The sequence below is a fragment of the Tribolium castaneum genome, chromosome 3 (assembly GCF_031307605.1).
Source record: "Tribolium castaneum strain GA2 chromosome 3, icTriCast1.1, whole genome shotgun sequence".
In the NCBI taxonomy this organism is placed as follows: Eukaryota; Metazoa; Arthropoda; class Insecta; order Coleoptera; family Tenebrionidae; genus Tribolium; species Tribolium castaneum.
The window spans coordinates 16,564,469-16,587,025 of NC_087396.1; the positions used below are offsets into that span (position 1 = coordinate 16,564,469).

Consider the following 22,557-nt stretch of genomic DNA (forward strand, 5'->3'; position numbering starts at 1 on the left):
AATTATTCAAACTTTGGCTACCAACAAAACTCAAAACATCCTTACATCTTTATTTATACAAGTCGTTCATATAAAATTAAATCATTTTCAACCTCTTACACAATCAGTACCACATTTGCGATGCCTCAAATTCATGTGTAAACTTGCATCCTCCAGAGGCCTCCACACCTGTAACAATCCCTCAAAACATTTTTTTTTACTTCAATTAATAATTACTGGCATGAGCGGAGCCACCGCTGGTCCCACGCGCGTATTGCTGCAGTCCGGGTCACCGGAATCGTCCCTGCAGAGCCCCCACACCTAACACACTGTTTAATAGCCCTAGGAGTGCGCCCCAGATACAAATGCCTGATTGAGTCAACTGTCTGAGTCGCCCCCGAGTCGGTCGAAGACATGAGACATTCAGGGTCGTTGTTATACTCCAACTACAATTAACCAAAATAGAGAAAAATAACAATTCAACACGAACACACCTGTAACGGTAGAATTTGTTGGACGAGTTGTGGGGACGCCAAAACGGCCCTATTATTGCTCGGCTGGAAAAGCTGAATTTGGACTTGACTAGGAAGGAGGCAACATTCGTCTAAAAATAATCACCAAATTCACACAAAATATACAAAATATTTTATTTATTTATATTATTACAAAGAGCAAGTTTCTTGAATCGTGTCTGGTTTTGGGTCGTCACCGGGGTTAACAAACAGGAAAACGTTCGAAACACAAGTCCTCGTTGGCGAAACATTTGCAATAAAAAACTCTTGGGACTTGTCTCCGGCACTTGTGCGATTTTGTTCAATGGTCTTTGAAGAATTGAATGATTTATTGGCACTTTCGATCAAATCGTAGAAAAACAACTCGCGCGGGGTCAGCGGTGTTAGCGGTGTCGCGATTTTTTCATCCTCCATTTGTGTAGCACTTTCTTCAAGTTTCTTCTTTTCGTCACAAATAATAAGCGACGTTTGTTCTTCCACAGTTTTCTGTTTTTCATCGTCAATGAAATTAACTTCAAATAAGTGATTTTTGTTTTTGGGTGCTATTTTCCATAACACCACCAATATTGATACCAGAATTATAAAAACAACTAGCGCCACAAGCCAAAAATAATACGGCCATTCTGTCGGCCAATCTGAGTAACGACTCAAATGTGACACTTTGACGAACATTAGAGGACAGTAAAGGAACCAGTACAGAATAAATAATAAAACACAATAAAGCGGCAAACCGATGAACTTGAACGGTTCTGAAAGATTCTCATTGGTGTTGTAATTTTTCGGGAAGAAATTGGCACAAAACATCGACATTTCGTTTGAAAGTTTAAAACCGGAATAAATAACGGACAAAAAATTGAGAGGAAGCAGTTATCGCACTTCCTGTTCTGATAAATGCGCTCAAGTCTGTTCGTTACTTACCAATTAAAGTATCATCTGGTTCGTTCACGTTTTGGACCAATCGGCTTAATAGTCGGAACAGAAGAGCCAAAACGTCCAAACTTCCATCCGATTTGATAAAAACTGGGAGACAAGCGGGTCTCAAAAGCCCCCAGATTCGGATCAAAACCAGCATTTCTCTCAACATATTCAACGCTTTGACATCGCGCAACAACTCGTACACCTTTCCCATGGAAGGACGACTATCTGGCAATTTGACCAATAAATTGAGAGCCAAGTCGGCCACCCATTGGATGAGTTGTTGCAAACTTTGGAGAGTTGAGGGTTCAACGGTGAATTCTTTCGCCTCGAGATGCATCAAAACCTTATCCACGTCGGTTTGTCCTTCCGCAATTACATCTAACAATTACAAAGTTAGAAATCAAATTTTAATCTGAATGATTTACTGACTTGCTAAGGAATCAGCTGGACTTTTGTCATGACTGCTCATCTCGCTTGGTCTTAGAAGGCTTTTAAAGGCTGTAGATATGCTGTGAAGCATCAGGAATTGAGCCAGATCGTGAGCCTTCACTTGGCCTTGAACGCTCAACCTGAAATCCAGATAAATACAGACTATAACTTAGAAGATTAGTAAATGAGATACAAAAACGCTAGATTTTATACCGTCTCGGAGCCAAATCGTTTTAAATTAATTTGAATCTAACCAATTCACTAATTACTTGGAAAACAATGCAAAAGTGTTGAGGTTCACAAACTAAGAAAGTGACGACTAAGAAACATGAGAAAAAAATTATTTAAAATTTAAAATATGCGCTTCGTCCCGTTTTTCAAAACGTTGTGGATACGGTTAGATTCAAGAAAAATGTTAAAAAAAATGTAGAGAATTAAATTTCCTTTAAAAAAGTCAGCGAGACGATAATATCTCCATTGTCAACGGTTTAGGCCCTAAAGAATTTCAAACACGTTGAAGCGAAGGATTCGTTTCATTTTACCGGTGGTCAAGTAACATAAAGTTAATTTATACCTAAACTACAGAAGATAGCGCACTTTTTTTTATAAGAAACTTAATTTTCTACAACTTATTTTGTATCTCGAACCATATTTTGATAAATATGCGACGGTGTGCAAAAAATTGTCGCTTCGAGTTATGAATTAAATTTTTTGTATTATGTTTATGTCTTACTATCTGGCTGCATTTTTTGTTTACTATATGATTACCGTTAAACAAATACAACCATTTTTTTTGCTCTCAAAACTTATACGGAAATGCAAAAAGAGCGCTCTCTGGCAAGGACGGGAACGCTTTATTTGCACATCGTTTCATATCGTAACCACAGACATAAAATCCTAACTTTTAGATATCCGAAGGTAGTAGTACAGACAATTGCTAATTACTTCTAAATTATCTAAATTATAAACTTAAAGACTACTGCAATGTCACAGAAATTACGTGTGTATGCAAAATTTCAGCTTGTTCAGATATCGGAAGATGAATTTTACTCGCAAAATTCGAGGTGTTGCGCCTAAAGCACACATTAAAAGTGTTTCCGGTTCCAATAACAATATTCATCAAAAAATTTGTTTAGTCAGGTATCAAAATATTTTCAAGGTGGTGGCACTTCCGCTTATACAGAAATTGGAAACATTTTTTTTAGTGAAAAGCTATATTCTTTATTGCTTTTTTTTGGCTACTCAAATTTTTCTCAAATATTTTGTGTTTATGTTTCCTTTTGTTTTCTAGATATGTATTTATATTTTTTTAAAACTGTTTAGATTTGCACCTTCCCTTTCAAAAATCGACAACATTGTCATTTATAATATTTCGAAATCGTATTTGGGCATTTAGAAGAGAAAGCTTTATTCCCTTATTGGTGTTTTCAAAAAAGTTAAAAAAAACATTTTAAAGTTACGTTTGGGAACATCTCATTTTTTTTAATGTAACCCTAAGCTTTATAAATAACTTGAAAAATATTATGGTGGTTATAGTTGGCTCGATGCAAAATTACTGGTAGTTTTTTTCTTCATTTAGTAAAGAAAGAATCAATTTGGCAAAATTGTGTTTTAAGTAGTTGAATTTCTTCAAACGTAATCTTTCAAATTTAGAGTTTGTCACTCTTTACGGAATTTAAAATTTGAAAAAAATCTAATCATTTTCTTTGAAATACTCTACAGGAACTTCGATTTTTGAAAAAGAAGGTGCAAATCAAAAAAATATAAATATTACAAAAACTGTTAACTTTGCTATAAAAAAACTGGTAAAAACTCCTTAAAATATCTCGCATAATACAAAAATACAGTAAAATCATAAGCTTTCTATTTAAAACAATAATTAAATAATAAAATTTTGTCACCCAATGTCGGTAAACTAGGAACCTACCTGCATAGCGATATTTTCATGCACAAATACTGCACGTAGAAAAACTGTTGCACTGCCGAGGGCTGGCGATTAAAACTTTCGGTGAGTCGGTCACATATCGCGTCCAACATTCCAGGTCTTAACACTAGCAACAAGTCTAACCAATCAAAACCGCTCATCATGCAATACTCTAAAATCGTGGTACAGTAAGGTACACTTAGAGGCGTTGAGCTGTCGATTTGGGGCGGTAACTTAAACATATGCAGACTATCGTCTGAATCAATCACGAGTAAAATATTGCCGAGCCAGGACATGTCAATGTTTGAGATTTTGATGCTAGTTTTGGGGTATCTGGCGAGAGGTTCGTCAAAATAACGCGGACAAATGGTCAAAGTGGTGCTGACCAAATGTTTTAGAGTGTCTCTGTAGAGGCAATGGATGGAATTGTCGGCAAATGTGGCCACGACATAACCACTTGAAACATTATTTAATAGACTTAGTTTACTTGTAGCTAGTGAAGTGACCTTGCTGTTATACTGGAAGTGGCACTGGTATTGCCACAACTAAAAAATAAGTAAGTATCGATTATCACATGATGAGATAATAGACGTACGACAGTGTTAAAAAACTGGGGAGTTTCAGATTTTCCTAGTGATTTGTGAACCGGCAAAGCCTTCTCTCTCAATTCCCACACTTGCAAACAGCTTATTTTATCACTAGTGGCTGAAACAACCACCGAATCTGCGTCCTCTCTCATTATCCATTTGATATGACTTATGTGGCAATTTTTTTCTTTGGAAACTTGTTCCACTAAAACAAACGTTAAACAACGGCTTAAATGACTCAGTTTGTTACTTAATGCTTCCTTAGGCGCCTCAAATAGAAAAAAACTGAGTAAAGACTGGCTTGTGATGACACACTTATCTTCAGCTTTCCTGACAGAGACTTTATAACACTGAATAGGCATTGATAAGTCTCCGTTACTCACAGCGAGCAAAAAATGACCGTCTACACAATAACATTATTTGGTGTTTAAATGATTTTGTAAAAAACCTACTTTTGCCATAGCAAATATCAGCAGCTTTGATAAAAATCCTAGTAGGGGCCAGGCTTTCTGTCGCCATGACCATTGCGACCTGGCTCGTGCTTTGGGGGAGTAAAATCGAGCACAACATTCCCGTCGTTGTGAGTAGCAGGGCCCCACTGGCAGGGCGCCCCCCAAACTGTTTAACAGAGCAGGCAAACTTGACATGGTGAAACTTTTCCGTGTACAAAGCGCTGTCTTTTTTCTCAGAGTTGAGGCAGATTTTCTTGCCCGAGTGGAAAAACGCCGCTGACAGAATGTGCTCCCCTTCTAGGACAGTCTGGAGGACAAGGGTCCAGTCATTTAGGATGTGGTCTTTAGCTTTGTAAATTTTTATCGAGCCGTTTTCGTCCGCGACTAGCAGAAGGTCGCCCGTAAAGTCCCACTGGAGCACCGAAATGGGGGAAGAGTTTGATAATATTCTGGAAATGGAGGTTTAATACAGGAAAGTGTTTTTGGGGACGTACTTGTGGACCTGCCAGGGACTGTTTAAATCGCAGACGTAGACATTAGAGTTCCAAAAGAGGGAACCCGCTTCTTCGATATTGCATTCCGTGCTGAAAGCAACAACGTTGGAGCTTGAAATCGAGCATAAGGTTGACTTCTCGAGTCTGGAATTCAAACGGTTGGTAAATGGTTAACTTTCGTTTGGGCGGTACTTGGTGAATGATAGATGCTTGCTGGTGTCCACCGATTTATTTATTTTCTTATTAATGGTGAAAATATGGTCCATTTTTCGGTATTTATCTAATGAAGCATCTTTTTAAAACTTTACTGAATTGGCAGATTTTTGACACCTGACAGCTGTCGGGCATACGCGTGAATGTACGCTGACGAGAAATCTTCTATTCTCATAAAATTGCTCACAAAAGTAAATTACGAAGTGTTGTTCGAATTGTGTAAGCTCTGAGTTTAGGTTTGATGGATAGAAAAAAAAATAAAAGGTTAGCGATTAGTAGAGAATTCTCATGAGTGTACATTCTCGGGAGATGCAATACTGGTTGCGCGCGAAACATTGCCAACGTTACGAGGGACAACATAAAAGTATCCAAATACGAGAAGTACCCACCTGGGCGGAGTTTAATTGGATATTGGTGTTTAAATACTGGATGTCTTATTTCAGTTCCTTTTCAAACCTTGCAATAGTAAAGCAAGTCCACATGCGACTGCTTTAAAAACCCCTGATTTAGTAACCTTTTTTTAAAGTAGTCATGCCCCAGTGGGTGCTATAAGAATTTAGCAAACTCTATTTCGTGGAGGTGGTTTGAATAAATTGCAACGAAAATTGTAAAGGACTTTTATTGTATATTCTAAGTGTATAATACAAAAAATATTTTCATAATGGCCTATAACTGTATAAACAATGCCTTTAATAACAATCTTAAAATAATGAAGACATAAGTTGTGACTAAAACAACCAAGAAACAACGCCTTTCATAAATTAGTACCGATTTTTAATAACTGTAGGGCATCTGGGAAATAACGCTAGAGATATCGGATAGTGTCACTTGAGAGGAATGTTATTCGTTTTTAAAAAATAAATGCAAAAGCGTAAGTACTTAGGGGAATTAGGTAATATGCACAAGCAACAATTACACATCGTTTCATTCTTATTGGTAGACACGAATTGTGCGTTTAAAAGTTTCAATCGGGGAAAATTTAACGTTGTCGAATTTCACTATAAAATTACATAAAATCTTAAAATAAATTATTATATAAAGAATATTTAAAAATAGATGAGCCAGAGCGAAGAGCCCCATTCACGATGTATAAAAGGAAGCAAAGTTTAAAATTAAAATCGCAAAATAGTGGTTTGTGATACCTAGTCGACGTGTAAAAATCTGATAAAACTTCACAAACCATTATTTCAAACACAAGCATAGTCACGACAAGAAATAAGAGTACGGGCATATCTATCTATTGTTACATAGAAATAGATATCCACCTCCCCACTAATGGTAGTGTAAGTCAATCGAATTACGCAGCCAGTCAGCAGGGGGGTGGGCGTGACCTCAGTAAGCCGACGCTTCTTTGTATTCTGAACCTTCCATGGTGAAAAAGTCTTCTAATTTCCACTGTAACGTCTCAAACGTCGGCCTTTTCATTGGGTCACGGTTCCAACATTCTAACATGATATCGTAGAGCGGCGCGGGACAGCCGGGGGGCGACGGCATGCGATACCCGTGCTCGACTTGATGCAACACCTCGGCATTGGTCATACCTAAACAATCGACAATCAACAATTTACCGACCAATTGAAATATCTCACCTGGATATGGTATTCTGCCGTATGTGACGAGCTCAGTCAGGAGAATTCCAAACGACCATACGTCGGATTTTATCGAAAATTTATTGTAATTGGCCGCCTCGGGAGCCGTCCATTTTATGGGGAACCTTGCACCGACTCGCGCTTCATATTCATCTTCCTGTACGACAAAAACCGTTAAATGTAGGCCACTTTTCGTTTATGACCCAAATGAGGTCACAAACGGCACATAAAAACCGAAAGACGTTTATGACTGGCGCAGACGGCCCTGACAAACCGAATTATTTTGTCACGGCCAACGAAGCTACCAAACTTTTCACGTAGTAATTAATTTCCGTAAACACGCTTTTTAATTTGGTATTATAACATAACGCGATAAAAAGTACTTTCATTTAAACTTGAAAGCAAGGTTAAATCACTCTTTCTTTTAGAATTACATCGGAAAGTGTTTTTATTAGCGCTAAATTGTTGATATTACACAAAATTTTACTTAATATTGCGTTCATAAAAATCGCAAATGTGTCAATGTTCAATGTTTATGCAAATGATTCATTTTTTAAAAGACTTGACTGCCTTAAAGTACTAATTTGCGAATACAACAATTCAAATAAGCATGGACACACCGACTATTGTTAAATATTTAAATAGATTTGTGTTCAAAAATGGCCTCGTCTCCTATTAGAAGCCCACATTTGCAACGAATTGAATTTCCAATGACGTCACACTGCATTCTAATTTTTTCCAACGACCTGGCCGTGACAAAACGCCAACTGTCGATTTTTTCTGTTCTTCAAGACCAAAATATTTTTTGGAAGCTTATTACTTGCGACGTGAAAAACTCTGTGGTTGTGCAAAATATTAATAATAACCAATTATCAATACAAATTATTGATAGTTGTTTCACAACTATTGACAGTTGAGCCTTTTTATCAGAAAAACGTGACGGCCTACTTCACTTTCTGACGCATCTACTGTTCTTATCTCTTCGAACAGTAATTTGCGGTTTGTGGTCTTATTTATGCGACTATTAAATTCTTTATTTCAGTTGTATAAAAAATTAAAATTTGAACTAATTTTATGCACCGAAACCGCAGTGCTCCCCGCAAAAAATCCAACTTTCAATCTTCTCCGCCTCGCAAAAATTTCTGATAGAATCTTCAAACTTCGAATAAACCACCACTTTCTCCAACTCTTACTTGTATTTTTTCCCATCTTCCGTTTCCGCGTGCTTCTAAATATCATAATACCAACCTTTATAAGCCTGGCGAGTCCGAAATCGGCGATCTTCACTACATTATTATCGGCCACGAGAACATTCCTCGCCGCTAGATCCCTATGTATGTAATTCTGCGATTCTAAATATGCCATTCCGGCGGCTATTTGTGCGGCCATATCGATCAATTGCTGCAATTTCAGACTTTTGCCTTTACCCTGTAGATGTTCCAACAGCGAGCCGTTTCGCATCAGTTCTGTGATGATATAAATCGGTTCTTCAACCGTGCAAACGGCATAGAGTTGGATCAGTTTCGGATGCCTAAGTTTTTTCATGATTTGTGCTTCTGCGAGGAAATCTTTCGGGTCCATCGTTCCAGGTTTGAGGGTTTTTATTGCAACGGGTGTGGTGTTGTTCCACATACCCTCCCACACTTCGCCGAACTGGCCGTGGCCTAATTTTCGGACGAATTTCAGCGAAGAACGCTCGATCTCCCATTGGTCCCTTGTGCGGTGTGATAAGCCCTCCGGCTGGGGTTTTTCGATCTGAGTAACGAGAAAATATCGATCAGGTTCCGCGAAATCAGAAAGGACAGCGAAGGCAAGGGTCATGCGGTGGAGGCGATAAAATAACATTGTTTCAGAGACGATTATTTCAGAAGTATTGACGGAAATGCTTTTCAAAATAATGCAAATTTTCTTATCATTGTTTTACGATGACGGGTATTTATAATTCAGCATAAACTGATTTCGTAACTGCTCTGACAATTTATTTCATAATTTTAATAATTCAGGTCAGTTTGTCATTGATAATTATTACTGTAATATGAATTTTTTCATTTAACAAACAGAAATACATAATTATAATTATAGTCTCATTAGAGTCATAAACGTTAGACAAAATATGGATACAAAATATCGAAAATAAAAAACAACCATTACACTACAATCAAAGTAAAAAATTATAAGTAAATTTGTTATTTTGTTCAAAATTCAAGTTAAAATAAAAGGATGTACATATCAATTGATACATATCTGTTTTCTGTATTTTTTTTATACATTACTTCTCGAATTGTTCCACATTAGTAGGTAAAAATGTATACATAAAAATTAACCAATATGATGATAGAGCTTTTATGGTTACAACAGTTTTATTTTCCTCCCCAGGAAGTAAGCCTTACGGAAAGTAAAATATTTTTCTGTCTACTGATATAATGACATACTTTCTATTATAAAATGAAAAGGGAAGAAAATCACGACTTTCTTATTATTGGTTCAAACCTACATTGTTTTATTAATTTTAACATAGATTTTATCACAGTTAAAAATACAAGGTGAGTCGGTAAAAAATATATTTTTATTTCAGAAACTCAATCATACAGAAAACAGCGTTTGCTATTTGAAGACTTTTTATTTTTCTCTACGCATGTAATTTTTTTTAATTTTTTTGTAGAATTTCATATAATCAAAATCAATTAATTAAGTCGTTAAGGCGTTGCAGACTCACAGGGTATCACGGGATAATATTTTACCATACATATTTTTTATTTGCTTTTGAAAATGTTTTACTCAAAAATGGTACATTTTAAAAAAAAATCAAAAAAAGAGATAAAAAATCGTAAATTGAATGGACTTTTAAATTCAAGTAATACCAAAGCCATGAAACAATTTATGTATTTATTTTAATAATATTCTACAGCCTTACAAATTGAACTGTTAAATTAAAAAAACGACTGCATACCAAATTTTGTAAAGTACTATTTTGAAAAATAAAAAATATAATAAGAACTAAAAAACGTTTTTAGAAAAAATAAAAAATACAGGCAAAATTATGCAAAAATATTTGAACATCCTCGCGGGACGTCCTGTATTTTGTGGCTCCTGAGTCCTTTAAAAAACAATTTTTTGTAGATTTTAAAAAGAGAAATACAGTGGAATTCGATTATAACAAATCATGCTTTCAACAAACACTCAAATATAACAAAAAAAATTGAAGGTTCCTACATTATACGTGTAGTAACAAATTGGTTCGGTTTTAACGAACAAATTAACTTCGCTTACAACTAACGCTCGCTTTTAACGTTCAATATTTAGACAAAAAAAATAATCTATAACTAAATTATAACGCACGCACGTGCACTTTTTTTTACTTCAGAGGAAACAATAAACAAAATAATCAGAAATCTTTGAATGTGTAAAATTAATGAATTGTTGTCAAATTATCAAACAGAGTTTGTATGTAACTGTTTTTTTTTTAAGAATTAGCTTTAGAATTCATTTAATTTGAAAATTACATTATAAAGACGACGTGGGGTTATAACAAACATTCTAAAGTTGCTTGAATGTTCGCTATAACCGAGTTCTACTGTAATTAACAGCTTATTTTAACTTCAAACACAATATAATTCTCTGTTTTGTTCTTGCAATAGAAATATTAATCCCATGTGATGCAGATATTTTTTTGATGACATAAAAAAAGAATACTCGTTTTAATGACGAATAAAAAACTCCTGGTTCGTGAAACAGTTCGAAAAAGTCCACTTTTCAACGGGTCAGCTAAGCAAAGGTTTTAATTGTTGCAAGTGTGTTAAGAATTTAGGTGCGACTTTTTCGTCTGAAAATTTTCTTTTACTTTGCAAACAGTTACACTAAGTGAACCGAGAAGTGCCATAACATAATTTCCCATATAAGTTCGCCAAAGTCTAAAAACCTAAATAATATTTTCCGACTTCTGAAATAAGTGTCCCTTTTACGCTCATCGTCGAATTTTCGAAATAAAAACAGCTATTGACCCAATTAATAGATAGAGTGTACATAGAGGGACGAAAGTGTAAAAAACGAAAACAAAAAGTTATAACAGACGTACCTCTGATATCGTTAAGAAATTCTGTATGCAAAAAGCACCAGAAAAAAAGCATTAAACTGACATCAATCAATAGCTGCTAACTTGTTATCTAAGAATGTTTCGTGTTTTTTATTCGACTGACCTGAACGCATGGCTTGCACAGATTGACACACAGACCGTCTGGGTCTTTACTGTAATGTTCCACTAGTTCTTGAAGCGTTCTAAACGTCGTTCGCCGCGCGATGAAGAAACCACCTTCATCCAGTTGCCTGATTCTGTAATGTTTGACGGTATCTCCATCACGGACTGAAAAAAATTGTTTCATTGGAGTAGGTCGCTCGGAATTGCCTCCAAATTACCTGATAACGAGTAATCGTTGTGCCGGCTTTCCGAATCGCGGATCAAAAATGCGCCGTGTTCGTTCTCGGGAAGTAGGAGCTTCTTCTCCGCTTCGATACGTTTGATTTTCCGGAAATACCATCTAAAATTAAGATTCACGGTAAATCGAAAGAAAATCATACAGAAAAAGGAAGTATTGGACATTTTCTAGAACTGTTGTTAATTGGAATCCTCAATTACGATTTAATTACATAATTATTACGCATCTGACCTGAAAATTATAATTGATAGTTACCACGTGGTTCGTGGCTTTATGTTGTCGAAGATTTGCTCGCGAGGAGCGACCGGACGTGATCCTGCATTATTATGATAATTGCAGATAATCAACCAAATTCGATGATAATAAGCGAATTTGAAGTATTCTAATGTCCACTAATAACAAATTTATTGTTTGTGGCCGAGTAAATTGAATTGGAGGAAAAAATCGACGCTTTCTGATGGCGATGTTTGCAATTGATACAATGGCCGCGTTTAAGATTTCGCTATAATTATAAGCATCAATGACGCCCAAAGTTGGCAGTGAAAGCAACAGGAAGCCTTCAGGCTCGCAAAGGATTAAACATTCCGTTTGTAAAAGAATTCGCAATGAAAACATCCTCCAGAAGGATGGTTGTGATCTGAATTCAGGCGGCTGAGAAAGCACACACTTTCCGCACGAAAATTTAATCATTGAATCATATTCTTGTATTAATTATTGTGTAAATCTTTCCACATTTCTTTAGTGGACGAAAGACTGCCATAGTGACAATAAACGCTATAATATTGCAACGAAATACACAATTGGTTAAATAATAAAACACATTTTATCACGGAGATAAAATCTCGCATTATAGGTATTGCCACAATTAATTGTGTAACAGCAAAATTTGAAATTTAGATTAAATTGTCAAGCTTTGCAATTTGGAAATCCTTATTCAAAAATATTTTTCGAAATTGAAGAAAATTTTGCTTTGGCAACCATTTAATTCAATGGAAATTCATTCTCCGAAAAGCAATAAAATTTGTAATTCAAATCCCGCTTGGAAAAAATCGGCTCGTATTACTTCCGATCATCAATGTCGGAAGTTTTGGGTCAAGTAAGTTCATGATTATTAACTCTTCCCTCGCGAAATTTTATTTCCTTTATGCTTTTAGCATTCAGACACGTCCACACACATCCGTCGTTTTTTGATCGTAAAATTTCGACTTTTCGCCAAGGCTTTAGAAAATTTTCGTTTCTTGAGGCCACCGGTAGTCAATGCGTAACATCCTCGCTCAAAGGTCATCTCGAACAATGCAAGTGTCACATTTTTATTTTTTCACGTGATTACTTTGATTTGTATTCACTGCGAGTGTGCAGAAATTAGCACCGATGGAAAAAAATGCGAGTAATGGGTTTCGGTTTCCATGAAGTTGGAGAATGCAAGGAAAGGCCGCTCAAATTTACATTATTTATTGGATTTATTACAATAACAGAATTCCCATCCAATAAACTGTATCGGAAAAACGTGATCTAATGGCACAATTGGAAAAATTGTGATAACTATAAATTACGGTTATCGCACACGAAGCCATAATTCTATCACCGTCCAAAATAAATATTCGCAAAAATTATTCAACGAATCGATGTTTTTGTAGTGCCAGGTATGTAATCTTAAAAGTATCAATTTAATACTAGGAAATTACGTAAATGTAAAGATACGTTTCGAAGCAAAACATTTGAAACCGTGAATTCAAAAATAGTAGATTGCGGCAATATTAACATAAAAATTCTGGACGCCATAATTGGTGGAAGTGTTAGATAACGTACAAAATTTCCGGGCAAGGAAAGGAACAATATCTACCTATATAAAAAATTACCACGATCTCATTTAAGACCACCCGACTATCAAAATTTAAATAAATCCTTGGCTTTCCAAATCAGATTAACAAATAAATAAATATGATCTCAGAGATAAAGTGCAGCATTCAGAAACATTTTATCTCAAATAAAAACTAAAAATAAAATTGCAATACACCAACTTTATGTGTTAATTTTTAACTACACTATTTCCCTACTTTTTTAATGAACTTGTAACAATTGCCAATTCAACTGTAACACAATATTCAATGATAGATTCGCGTTCATAAAAATCATGATGTCATTTCCGACTAAACCGCCGACAAATTTTGCATTTGAATGCCATTCAACAAAAAAACTGGTCATAGAAGCCAAAACAATTTTTGCGTTCCAAGTGCACCATACAGTGTGTCCCAAAATCGGATGCACTATGTGACCGCTCTCGGTGCGTCCGGTGCTTGATAAATGCGTACGTTTTCCTTTGAGTTTGTTCATTGATCTGGATGCGAACAGGTGAACCAGACTCTCGCCTATTTATAGCAGCAACAAGAAGACAAGAAGCAGAGCCGGTCCGAGAGGTATACTCGACCGCCGGCTAAATTTCATGTCTTCGGACTCTGGCTGCTGACTTACGCCTCGAAAGGATAAATTCTTGCTGTTTATCGACGCCTAATTCGTAATTATGACAAGAGTCCAACAATGGCTTCTCATTAAAATTCTCAATGCAGATAGGAGCGATTCCATAAGGAATGAATCACTTATGATTTCAGCGAATCCCTCACACCTCGATAATAAAGGACGCTTTACCGACCACCGGTTTCTCTTATCAAAGTGAGAATGTCGCGTTACGTAACCAGGATCTTTGATCGAATAATTTCGCACAACAGGATGTTGCAGATTCACCACATTTTTCGATAATATAATAATCGTAACGATGAACATCTTCCCGTTTTTACGATTGCAGTGGCGACGTTAATCGTCTACTCAGTTTCTCCTTTTCCTTTATTTATAACGGTTAGGTTTCTTGGTTCACTACCACATGTAGAAGGTTCTGGAATATAGAATTGGTGAAGTGGTAAAAGGATTAATTAATGAACTCGTTACGCATATATCAACTGGTCCGATCAAAAATCTATCTGGTTCAAACGCACAAATCCCTAATTTATTAGATCTAGTTTTTAGTTGTATTACTAAAATCTGTCAATTTTCCCTGTTAGGTATAAAAGCTGTAACTATAAAAACGCCAACGTCGCACTTTTGCTCAAAATTAGCTGTTATAAATTATTCATACACTTCAAAAAAAAATTGCTAATGTGATTTAAACTTTCAATGAGAGATCTCTATTTTACAATTTTTTCAATCTTATTTACAAAAATAGTTCGGTAAAATGCGACGTTGGCGTTTTTATAGTTTTGAAACAGCTAATAGACCGTCCATAGACTTGTTCATTTAAAAATTGATAATTTGTAAGATACATTCTCAATCAATTATCAAAGCAATTTTTCTGACGACAAACATAAAAAAATAACAATAGGGGAATTTTTTCAAACAAAAATGTTAATATTTTTACAATACGGTAATATCTGGTATTACTAACAATATTTAACGTCAACGTTTAATTGATCAATGACTTATCAAACGTTGTTTTTATTAATTGCTTTAAAATTAGTGGAAAAAACAAACATGGTAATTGGTGACAAATCAGGTACAAATTTGCTGTAAACCTACTCCAATTGATAAAACAAAAAATATCGTCCCAACTGCTACCATTTATTATTTTAAAACACACACAAAACATGATTCCATATATGTTTAAATAAATTATAGTTTTTGTCTAATAAAAGAAATACCAAGAAAAAGTTGACAAAAAGACTAAACTTGTTACACAGTGGAAATGGAAAATTTCGTTGAGCAAACAATGTGTACAATTTTTGCGTAAATATTTGTTTGTTTTCAACTTTCTGTTGCGTCTACTGGTGACGATCAAATTTTTTCGATATGACAAAATAATTAAAAATGGATAAATCATGAATAGAAATAAAATTTTATATAATTTCGGCTGAAATCCATCTCCCAAACACATACCAAGAAAAATTCCTGCAGTGACTCATAACGTCGTAAGTGCACTAAGTCGCTACCAAACTCACCGTTAATCACTTCCCTCTCATTATTAACCGCAAATTACCGAATTCTTTTTAATGTCAACGATTGCACAAAAGGCTCCCGTTTGCCATATGGTCCTTTATGACGCAACACCTTACATAACTCAAAAAACCGTACCCGTCCCAGATTTAATCCCGACTTTTCCCGCATTCGCAAAATTGTCATTTCGTAAGAGAAAGAATGGAAAAGTAAGAGCCGGCGCCAGACGCTGTCGGCAGTAAAATACCGTCATTACTTGGTATTTTATTCAATAATCACATGAGAAAGTCGACTAAAATAAAACGATTCGCGCTAGTTTTTCATCCGGAATAAATCTGAGAAAAATCATCGGCACTCACGGTTGACTGAGAAGACAGTCCGTTTCGTTGCTGAGTTTCCTTCGGTTGCGAGCCCAAGCTTCCCTTTGCTTCTTAAATCGCTTCTCGTTTAGATTGTTTTTCACGCGACTCCATTGGCTGGAGTTTTCTTCATTCTCGGAAAAACTCCCGGAATCGACGCTGCTTTTCCTGCTGGAGGAGCAGCGACTCGACGATAAGCTTTCGAATCCTGATGAGGCTTGGGATAGTTTGCGGGTCGCAGGAATTGTGACGTTTTGCTGGTTCAACCACCAGAGCAAGTGTTCGTTTCGTTCGTTTCCTTCGGGTAATTCGTGACAATTTTCGTACAAATCGTTTTCCCTAGGGACGTAACTTGTTTTGCGAAGCCTTGGTTTTATCGCGACTTCATCGGGTTCAGGATCGGGAATATTGTCTAAAGCGTTAATAATATCATCATCAAGAGCATCTCTACTGTATTGGCAATACTTCTTTAATAGTCTTAGTACTAACTCATCGTTTTGACTATGTCTATCAGTCTGTTTCTCAGTCTCTTTGTGTAATAAATTATTAATAAATAAATTCGATTGTCTACGTAGTGTTCTAAGTTCTGGCATCGACGGTCTCCGTGGCTGTTCCACAACCTTATCCTCCGGAATTTGTCCTAGACTTGTCTTCCTTTCCGGTTTAATCGTATCATCAAAATTCATCACCTTACAATTTGGTAAATTTCCATCACAATTATTGAATTTTTGTTTAAATAGAATTTCTTTCTGTATATCGGTGAGTTCGGCAAATCCATTTTCTTGTAGAACGAGCTGTTTGTTGGCACACCTTTGTAAAAACTCCGAAATCGCGGCCCAATGGGCCTCTGTTAAAGCTCCGTGTAGTCTTATTGATGACAATTGTAAAGGTATCCAGCGATTGTCTTTCAAACACCAGATAACTCCCGATGATACCATCTTTCAAAATAAAACATTGGCCCCTGTGACAAGCCAAATCCGTTTAAAAAAATCTCTTTACCGTACCCCCATTGTCGCGTGGTTTTCGATAAGAAAAAGTGAAACAATGACTGAATTACAATGCTAAAAACGTGACCATCAAAAACGAAATTCTCCGCACAACGGTATCCAGTCGTTCAACTTTGGTCTTGAAAATCATTTTTACCAAAAACCACATTCGATAATGGAGGTGTCTAATAATTTTTCAAAATCTAGTTCATTGAGATGATTTCTTTTCACGAGACCGACCTAGAATACGCACTGAAACTGAAAATTCGTGAGCACACTTTTCACACTGCACTGCAACAGGTGAACGCGACAACTGATTGTTATTGCTGGGGACTAAGCAATAGCTTGGTGGGGCCGCCTCAGAGATGTACGGTACTGAGAAAACTGTACCGGTCTTTGCTGATTTGCCCCATTTATCTTGATGAGGATTTTCAAGGGCGGTTTGAGGAAGGGTCACTGGGACAGGAAATCATTTTCGTTTGAATTATTTAAGCGACCTTTGTGGCTGGACCCCGAGAAGCCTTTTTCGCCCTGTCTCACCTGTCTCAAGATTTTCCAGTGCAGAGATGCCGCTTACGCAACTACTCTCAAGGTTTCTTCTCAAAAATTTCATCCGAGAGATTCGTTTCGGGCTTGCCCCAGACGTCACAATTTTGAGAATAGTATTTCATAATTTTTTACAGAGCAATTTTCATTGCTCCATTTTCTTGACATAAAATATTAATGTGGTTTCATAAACGTAAAGTGCTTCCAGGAACAAGATAGATTTGCATTTAGCATAAAATAACTTATTATATGAATCATACTCAGTTAACAAGACATACGTTAACTAATTAATAAAGCTTGTACAAACAAATATTTATTTATTGTGTTCTCTAATTATAAAAAATAGAATTAAACTTAATTATAAGGGTTCATTGTCAAGGATTTTTACATAAGCAAATAATAGATAATTAAAGTAATAAAAATTTTGGGATTGGGGTTATTTGCACATAATTAGAATGAGTAGACAAAAAATCAAGTAATAAATAAATTAATGTTTATTAATAAATAATGGCTTCTTTAATTTGTTTATCCTTCGACACTTGGCAAAATTTACGGTTTTTCTCCTGTGTAAAGAAGTTTTGACAACTGTTTGGTATTTCTTAATACAAGTCAGATTATTTTTAAGAGATTTAAAGCAATTTTAAGTCTTGTCGTTAACACTAGTGGTTTAAAAATCTGATAGTGAAATAAAGCGCCCGATTTACACTCAAACTCGTCGAATAAATATCTAATAAATGCTATAAAACACTGTTTTTTGCAAGTCAGAACACGGCACATGTTCATAACATAACAGTTAAAACCCAGTTATGTCTTAAAAAATTTCGTCGACTGCGTTTAAAAAGTCTTTCTTCATTTGTTACATCAATTATGTCATTAGTGTTGTAGGCGAGTGGTAACAATAGGAAAAAAGCTGTAAAACCAGTTCAACATGAAAGGAATAAAAACATAATCACGATAATTAGAACGAAAAAATGCACGAGAGAAAAGGTCATGGTTCTGAAGCTTAAACTTAAATAAACCCATCTGAATTTTTTTGCCTAAATAACTGTAATTTTTGCTTTCTAAAGCCTTTTTTCAATTGAATTACAAAGTCAATTCGACTTTAAAGGTCACCTATAGAATGTCAAGGCGCATCTTAATTTCTTCCTTTTACGATATCACGAGACGCGAACTAGTTTTTTCGCCAATTTATAATCTATAGGTTTTTTCACCTCTGAAACTGAATGACAGTCGTAAAAAAATAATATTCTTGATGGCATTCCTCATTTCATTGAACCACCAAATATAACAAAATGCATAAAATTGTCACGTCTCAAAACCTTTCGATTCCGCGAAATAATTAGTGAATATAATTCCGAAAAAAAACATTTTCTGGGTCAAACAATTTTTCCACAAGTTGCATCAAATTCTCGCGACGAACTTGAAAGGTCGCGGAGTGAACGACCAGCGTCCTTGGTTTCGCCTGGAGCACGTAATCGGCAAAAAGACGCGATTCTTGCACGCCCAACGCACCCAATTAATACAGCTCGAGGTGAATTTTGCAATGTTTTTTTAATCGAACCTTCGAGAACCAAAACCGATACGTCTTCTGCAATGCAGACACGTTGACAAAAAAGAAAGTTCGACCAGAACTTGAACGACTCGTGTATGACCCGCTGGTGCGGTCTGCCAAACTTCCTAATGGTCGATATAAAATTTCGTCGAAATCTTATAGCGACCAAGCGACCAAACCTTGACACGAATGTCTTGCATAATTGGTTCTTTTGCCACAAATGAGTGAATTTAATCGATTTCGCAAGTCCCAAATTGTTGCAATCTCAAAAAATTAAATAAATTGCTATAGAAATTAATTAATTGTTGAAATTGGAACTCGTCCCACTTAGTAATTAAACGAAATCCCTAATTTATCCGGGTGCGGCCACCCACGTCCCAGTTTCGCATAAAACCTCCCTTTATTGATATTTCTGGAGCGTGTGGGTAGGCAACCAACCATGCGAGTAATTCCTGGTTGCATAATGTAATAACAGTTAAACAACAATTAACGTGTTATAAAGTTATAAAGCGGAAGAAATGTTCGAAGGCCGACTATTTCACTTTTGCCGATTGACCTTATTCAAATTAACGTCTTGTTTTGCCTGCTACCGTTTCTTGTTACACAACTTACCTAGATTCTGGTGCACTTTACACAAGTCTGCTTTCAACCCAGCAGTTCTATTGATGTTGGAAATTTGAACATCTCTAAACAATGATTAAATTGATTGTAAAAATAAATCGAAAAACAGTACAATGCAATTGATAACACTGGTTATTATGGTCTTAATTTAGGATTTGTTCAACTAATCAACACATTTTTGTGGATTATTTCCATATGTAAAAGTTGATAACACGATCATTGTGTACATAATATAATCATGGGTGATACGTTTCAAAGGAAAATAATTACAATTCGTGAAATGAATGAGTAACCATCAAAATATTTTTTCAAATACACTAGTTAATGTAAAATTAAATAAAAAAATATTTTTAGGAATGCGGCCCTGTCGCGTATTTATAAATATGTTAGCAAAACTATTTAAAATGTCTCATTGCCGGTTATATAACCAACTTGGAAGTTTGAATTTGAAAGGCAACAATCCAACAATGTTCCATATTTGGAACAATAGTCGCTTTAATCGACGACAAAAGGACGGAAATTAAACCGAATTGAATAAAATCAAGCCCTACATCTAGCCCCTGATAGAATAATGTTTATTTTTTTTTAAACAAACATGATTATCAACTTATCGGTACATTTTACAGGAGCAATAACTGTTCAAAACATACATTTTCGTGAATTACTTCACTACTTGAGATAAGGTAAAGTAATTGAGTTTTTGGTACGTGTCTTTCAGACGGCCCAGACGTAAATAAATAAGAGCGTTTCCGGTGGAGAATGCATCCACAATTTCCCTTTGATGTGTTCCATCTCCCATCAAAACAAAGTACGATTCTTTGAGTCTGGTTACAGTGACGTCAGTTTTTTTAAATAAATTGTTATCTGATCGACGAGATTTAAACATTAATGTACCTATCCTACGCAGATATTTTCAAAAATCATTATTTACACAATGTATTAAGGTAGGTCCTCGGGTGAATTAATCAAGCGAATTGTAATAGTTCCCTCCTGACAATGATCCATTAGAGCGATAAAAATAGCGCAAACATTTCATAAATTTTAATCCACGTCTTCAAAACGCAATTTATTACTTGTGATTATTTTGTCAGCGAAACAAAAAAACAAAAATCGATCAACTCCACAAAGAACAGAACAGGAACAATAATAATAAGGATAAGAATTATCCAAATCTTATTTCTCTTACCTACCAACAATTAAATACATAACAGAAAAACAAAGAAACTTTTCCATCCTTGTTTTGTTAGTATCACAGAAAAAAAAATAAAAAGTTACAAATTGGTAATTATCATTTATCAAATAGATTTTTTAATAAATGAAACTCTCTCTATCGTACAATTAACATTTTTAGATTCATTCTTTGTTCCAGTTTTCTTACTACTATTTACAGACGTAAGTACTGTAACAATTTTAATCAGGTGTTCATTAAATCTCACTTGATAAAACTCTCACTACTAAAGCGTTTTAATGAGTGATTTTTTAAATCTTACGAATATCTACTCTAATGGTCTTCAACCTCATATACAAAATACATAATTCTTTTTCTTTTAACGGCACACTATTATTTTTTTCCAAATTAAAGCTTTACAATTCCATATCAATGTGACAATTCAGTTGGCGGAAAACAATCTGTAAATGTTTTTTGCAAATAAATGTCCAACATTCTACAATCAATTATTGAACGGCACTGTTAAAATCATTCAATTTTTAAAAACATTGAAAATCGTTTTTATTTAATGTTTTCCATAGATCGAACTTTGAAGTCATTCCTTCAATTCTGTTAACTTTCAAAATATTTCATTCGGAAATTCATGTTTATGTTGGTTCAGTTATAAATATTGTTATTCTCATCTTTCATCTTCTATTAGCTGTTTCAAAACTATAAAAACACCAACGTCACATTTTTTCACAAAATTAGATGTTATAAAACAGTTAATGGTTAATGTAATTTGTGGGATCAATGAGAGATCTAATTATTAATAACTATTTTACAATTTTATCAACTTTATTTAAAAAAATAATTCGGTAAAATGCGACGTTGGCGTTTTTATAGTTTTGAAACAGCTAATAGTTCAATGTTCAGTTTTGATTTACGTTTTAAAAGAATGAACAAATCTAAGCTCCTGCATGTGTGAATAAATAACACTTTAAAGGCAGAGATAAGGTGATTATCAGATTACACAAGCATTTACTCCACACAATCCAGTTAAATTCCTGAAACTCATTACCATCTTTTTAAGTACATGTGTGAATGGATCGGCTCATTAAATGGCAATCAATTGCAACTGCTTTCCCAGTATCTCAAAAAATGTGCTTTCTACGGTCTAGAAAATGTCCTAGTGTTCCTTTTAGCATACTTACGGTTCTGCTTCGATGCTCTTCAACTTGGCCACATAATTCGAAGGGATATACCCTTCCTGTCTAGTCCTTTTGCTCCTCGCCAGCCACCAATCACCCTGTGTATCGTTCAAGATCTCCAAATGCTCCCCTTTTCTGAAACTCAAATCCTCATCAGTCCTCGCATCGTAGTCGTAAAGGGCCACGAAAATCTTGGCGTTTGTGGTCTCCGGTTCCGGGTTGATCACCGCGGGCCGCACCACCTCCGAGGGGGGCGTGGGCATGGGGTTGGAGGGCAGGCTGGTGTCCTCGATGGCATTCACGCCCAGCCTCTCCCTGTTCCTGTCTATCCTGTCGTTATTCGACGGACTGCTGAGGCAATTCCCCATTTTTGAATCCGCACTTCACTTGTCACAACAATCCAACCACCATCACAAACACGGGACACTTGATTGTTATGTGTTTCGTTGTTTTTCGATTCGATTACGTTGAAAGTAAATTAAATACATTTATGCAGTCACGTAGAAGACGTACCGTTACTAAATAACGAAACCCATCACGATTTCAGACGGGAATCGCGGAACAACACTGGAAAAGTGCACTTTTCCTATCACGGACGATAGTAACTTTCGCCTGCCAAGGTTG

General features: G+C 35.6%; 2 protein-coding genes across 7 annotated transcripts; both read right to left on the bottom strand.

Annotated features, from left to right (window-relative positions):
• Positions 1-36: 36 nt before the first annotated feature.
• Positions 37-5,691, bottom strand: MED16 (Mediator complex subunit 16). 2 transcript variants are annotated; one of them, XM_008197365.3, is made up of 11 exons: positions 5,488-5,678; positions 5,296-5,439; positions 4,802-5,250; positions 4,600-4,752; positions 4,358-4,554; positions 3,766-4,307; positions 1,839-1,978; positions 1,410-1,787; positions 474-583; positions 217-425; positions 37-168 (listed from the first exon to the last, which is right to left on the bottom strand). In XM_008197365.3, the coding sequence occupies exons 1-11, from the start codon at positions 5,559-5,561 to the stop codon at positions 132-134; spliced, it is 2,433 nt and encodes an 810-aa protein (XP_008195587.2). In that variant the 5' UTR covers positions 5,562-5,678; the 3' UTR covers positions 37-131. The 2 variants fall into 2 exon arrangements, with proteins under 2 accessions (XP_008195587.2, XP_008195588.2); XM_008197366.3 differs by lacking the exons at positions 37-168; positions 217-425; positions 474-583 and adding an exon at positions 602-977 and having other exon boundaries at positions 5,488-5,691.
• Positions 5,692-6,111: 420 nt separating this feature from the next.
• On the bottom strand, positions 6,112-22,554 carry Src42A (Src oncogene at 42A). 5 transcript variants are annotated; one of them, XM_064355495.1, is made up of 8 exons: positions 17,097-17,236; positions 15,871-16,831; positions 11,511-11,632; positions 11,294-11,457; positions 11,173-11,193; positions 8,346-8,852; positions 7,098-7,254; positions 6,112-7,049 (listed from the first exon to the last, which is right to left on the bottom strand). In XM_064355495.1, exons 2-8 carry the CDS (start codon positions 16,806-16,808, stop codon positions 6,841-6,843), a joined length of 2,118 nt encoding a protein of 705 aa, XP_064211565.1. In that variant the 5' UTR covers positions 16,809-16,831; positions 17,097-17,236; the 3' UTR covers positions 6,112-6,840. The 5 variants fall into 5 exon arrangements, with proteins under 5 accessions (XP_064211565.1, XP_064211567.1, XP_008195586.1 ...); XM_064355497.1 differs by lacking the exons at positions 15,871-16,831; positions 17,097-17,236 and adding an exon at positions 21,937-22,554; XM_008197364.3 differs by lacking the exon at positions 11,173-11,193 and having other exon boundaries at positions 17,097-17,235.
• Positions 22,555-22,557: the final 3 nt, after the last annotated feature.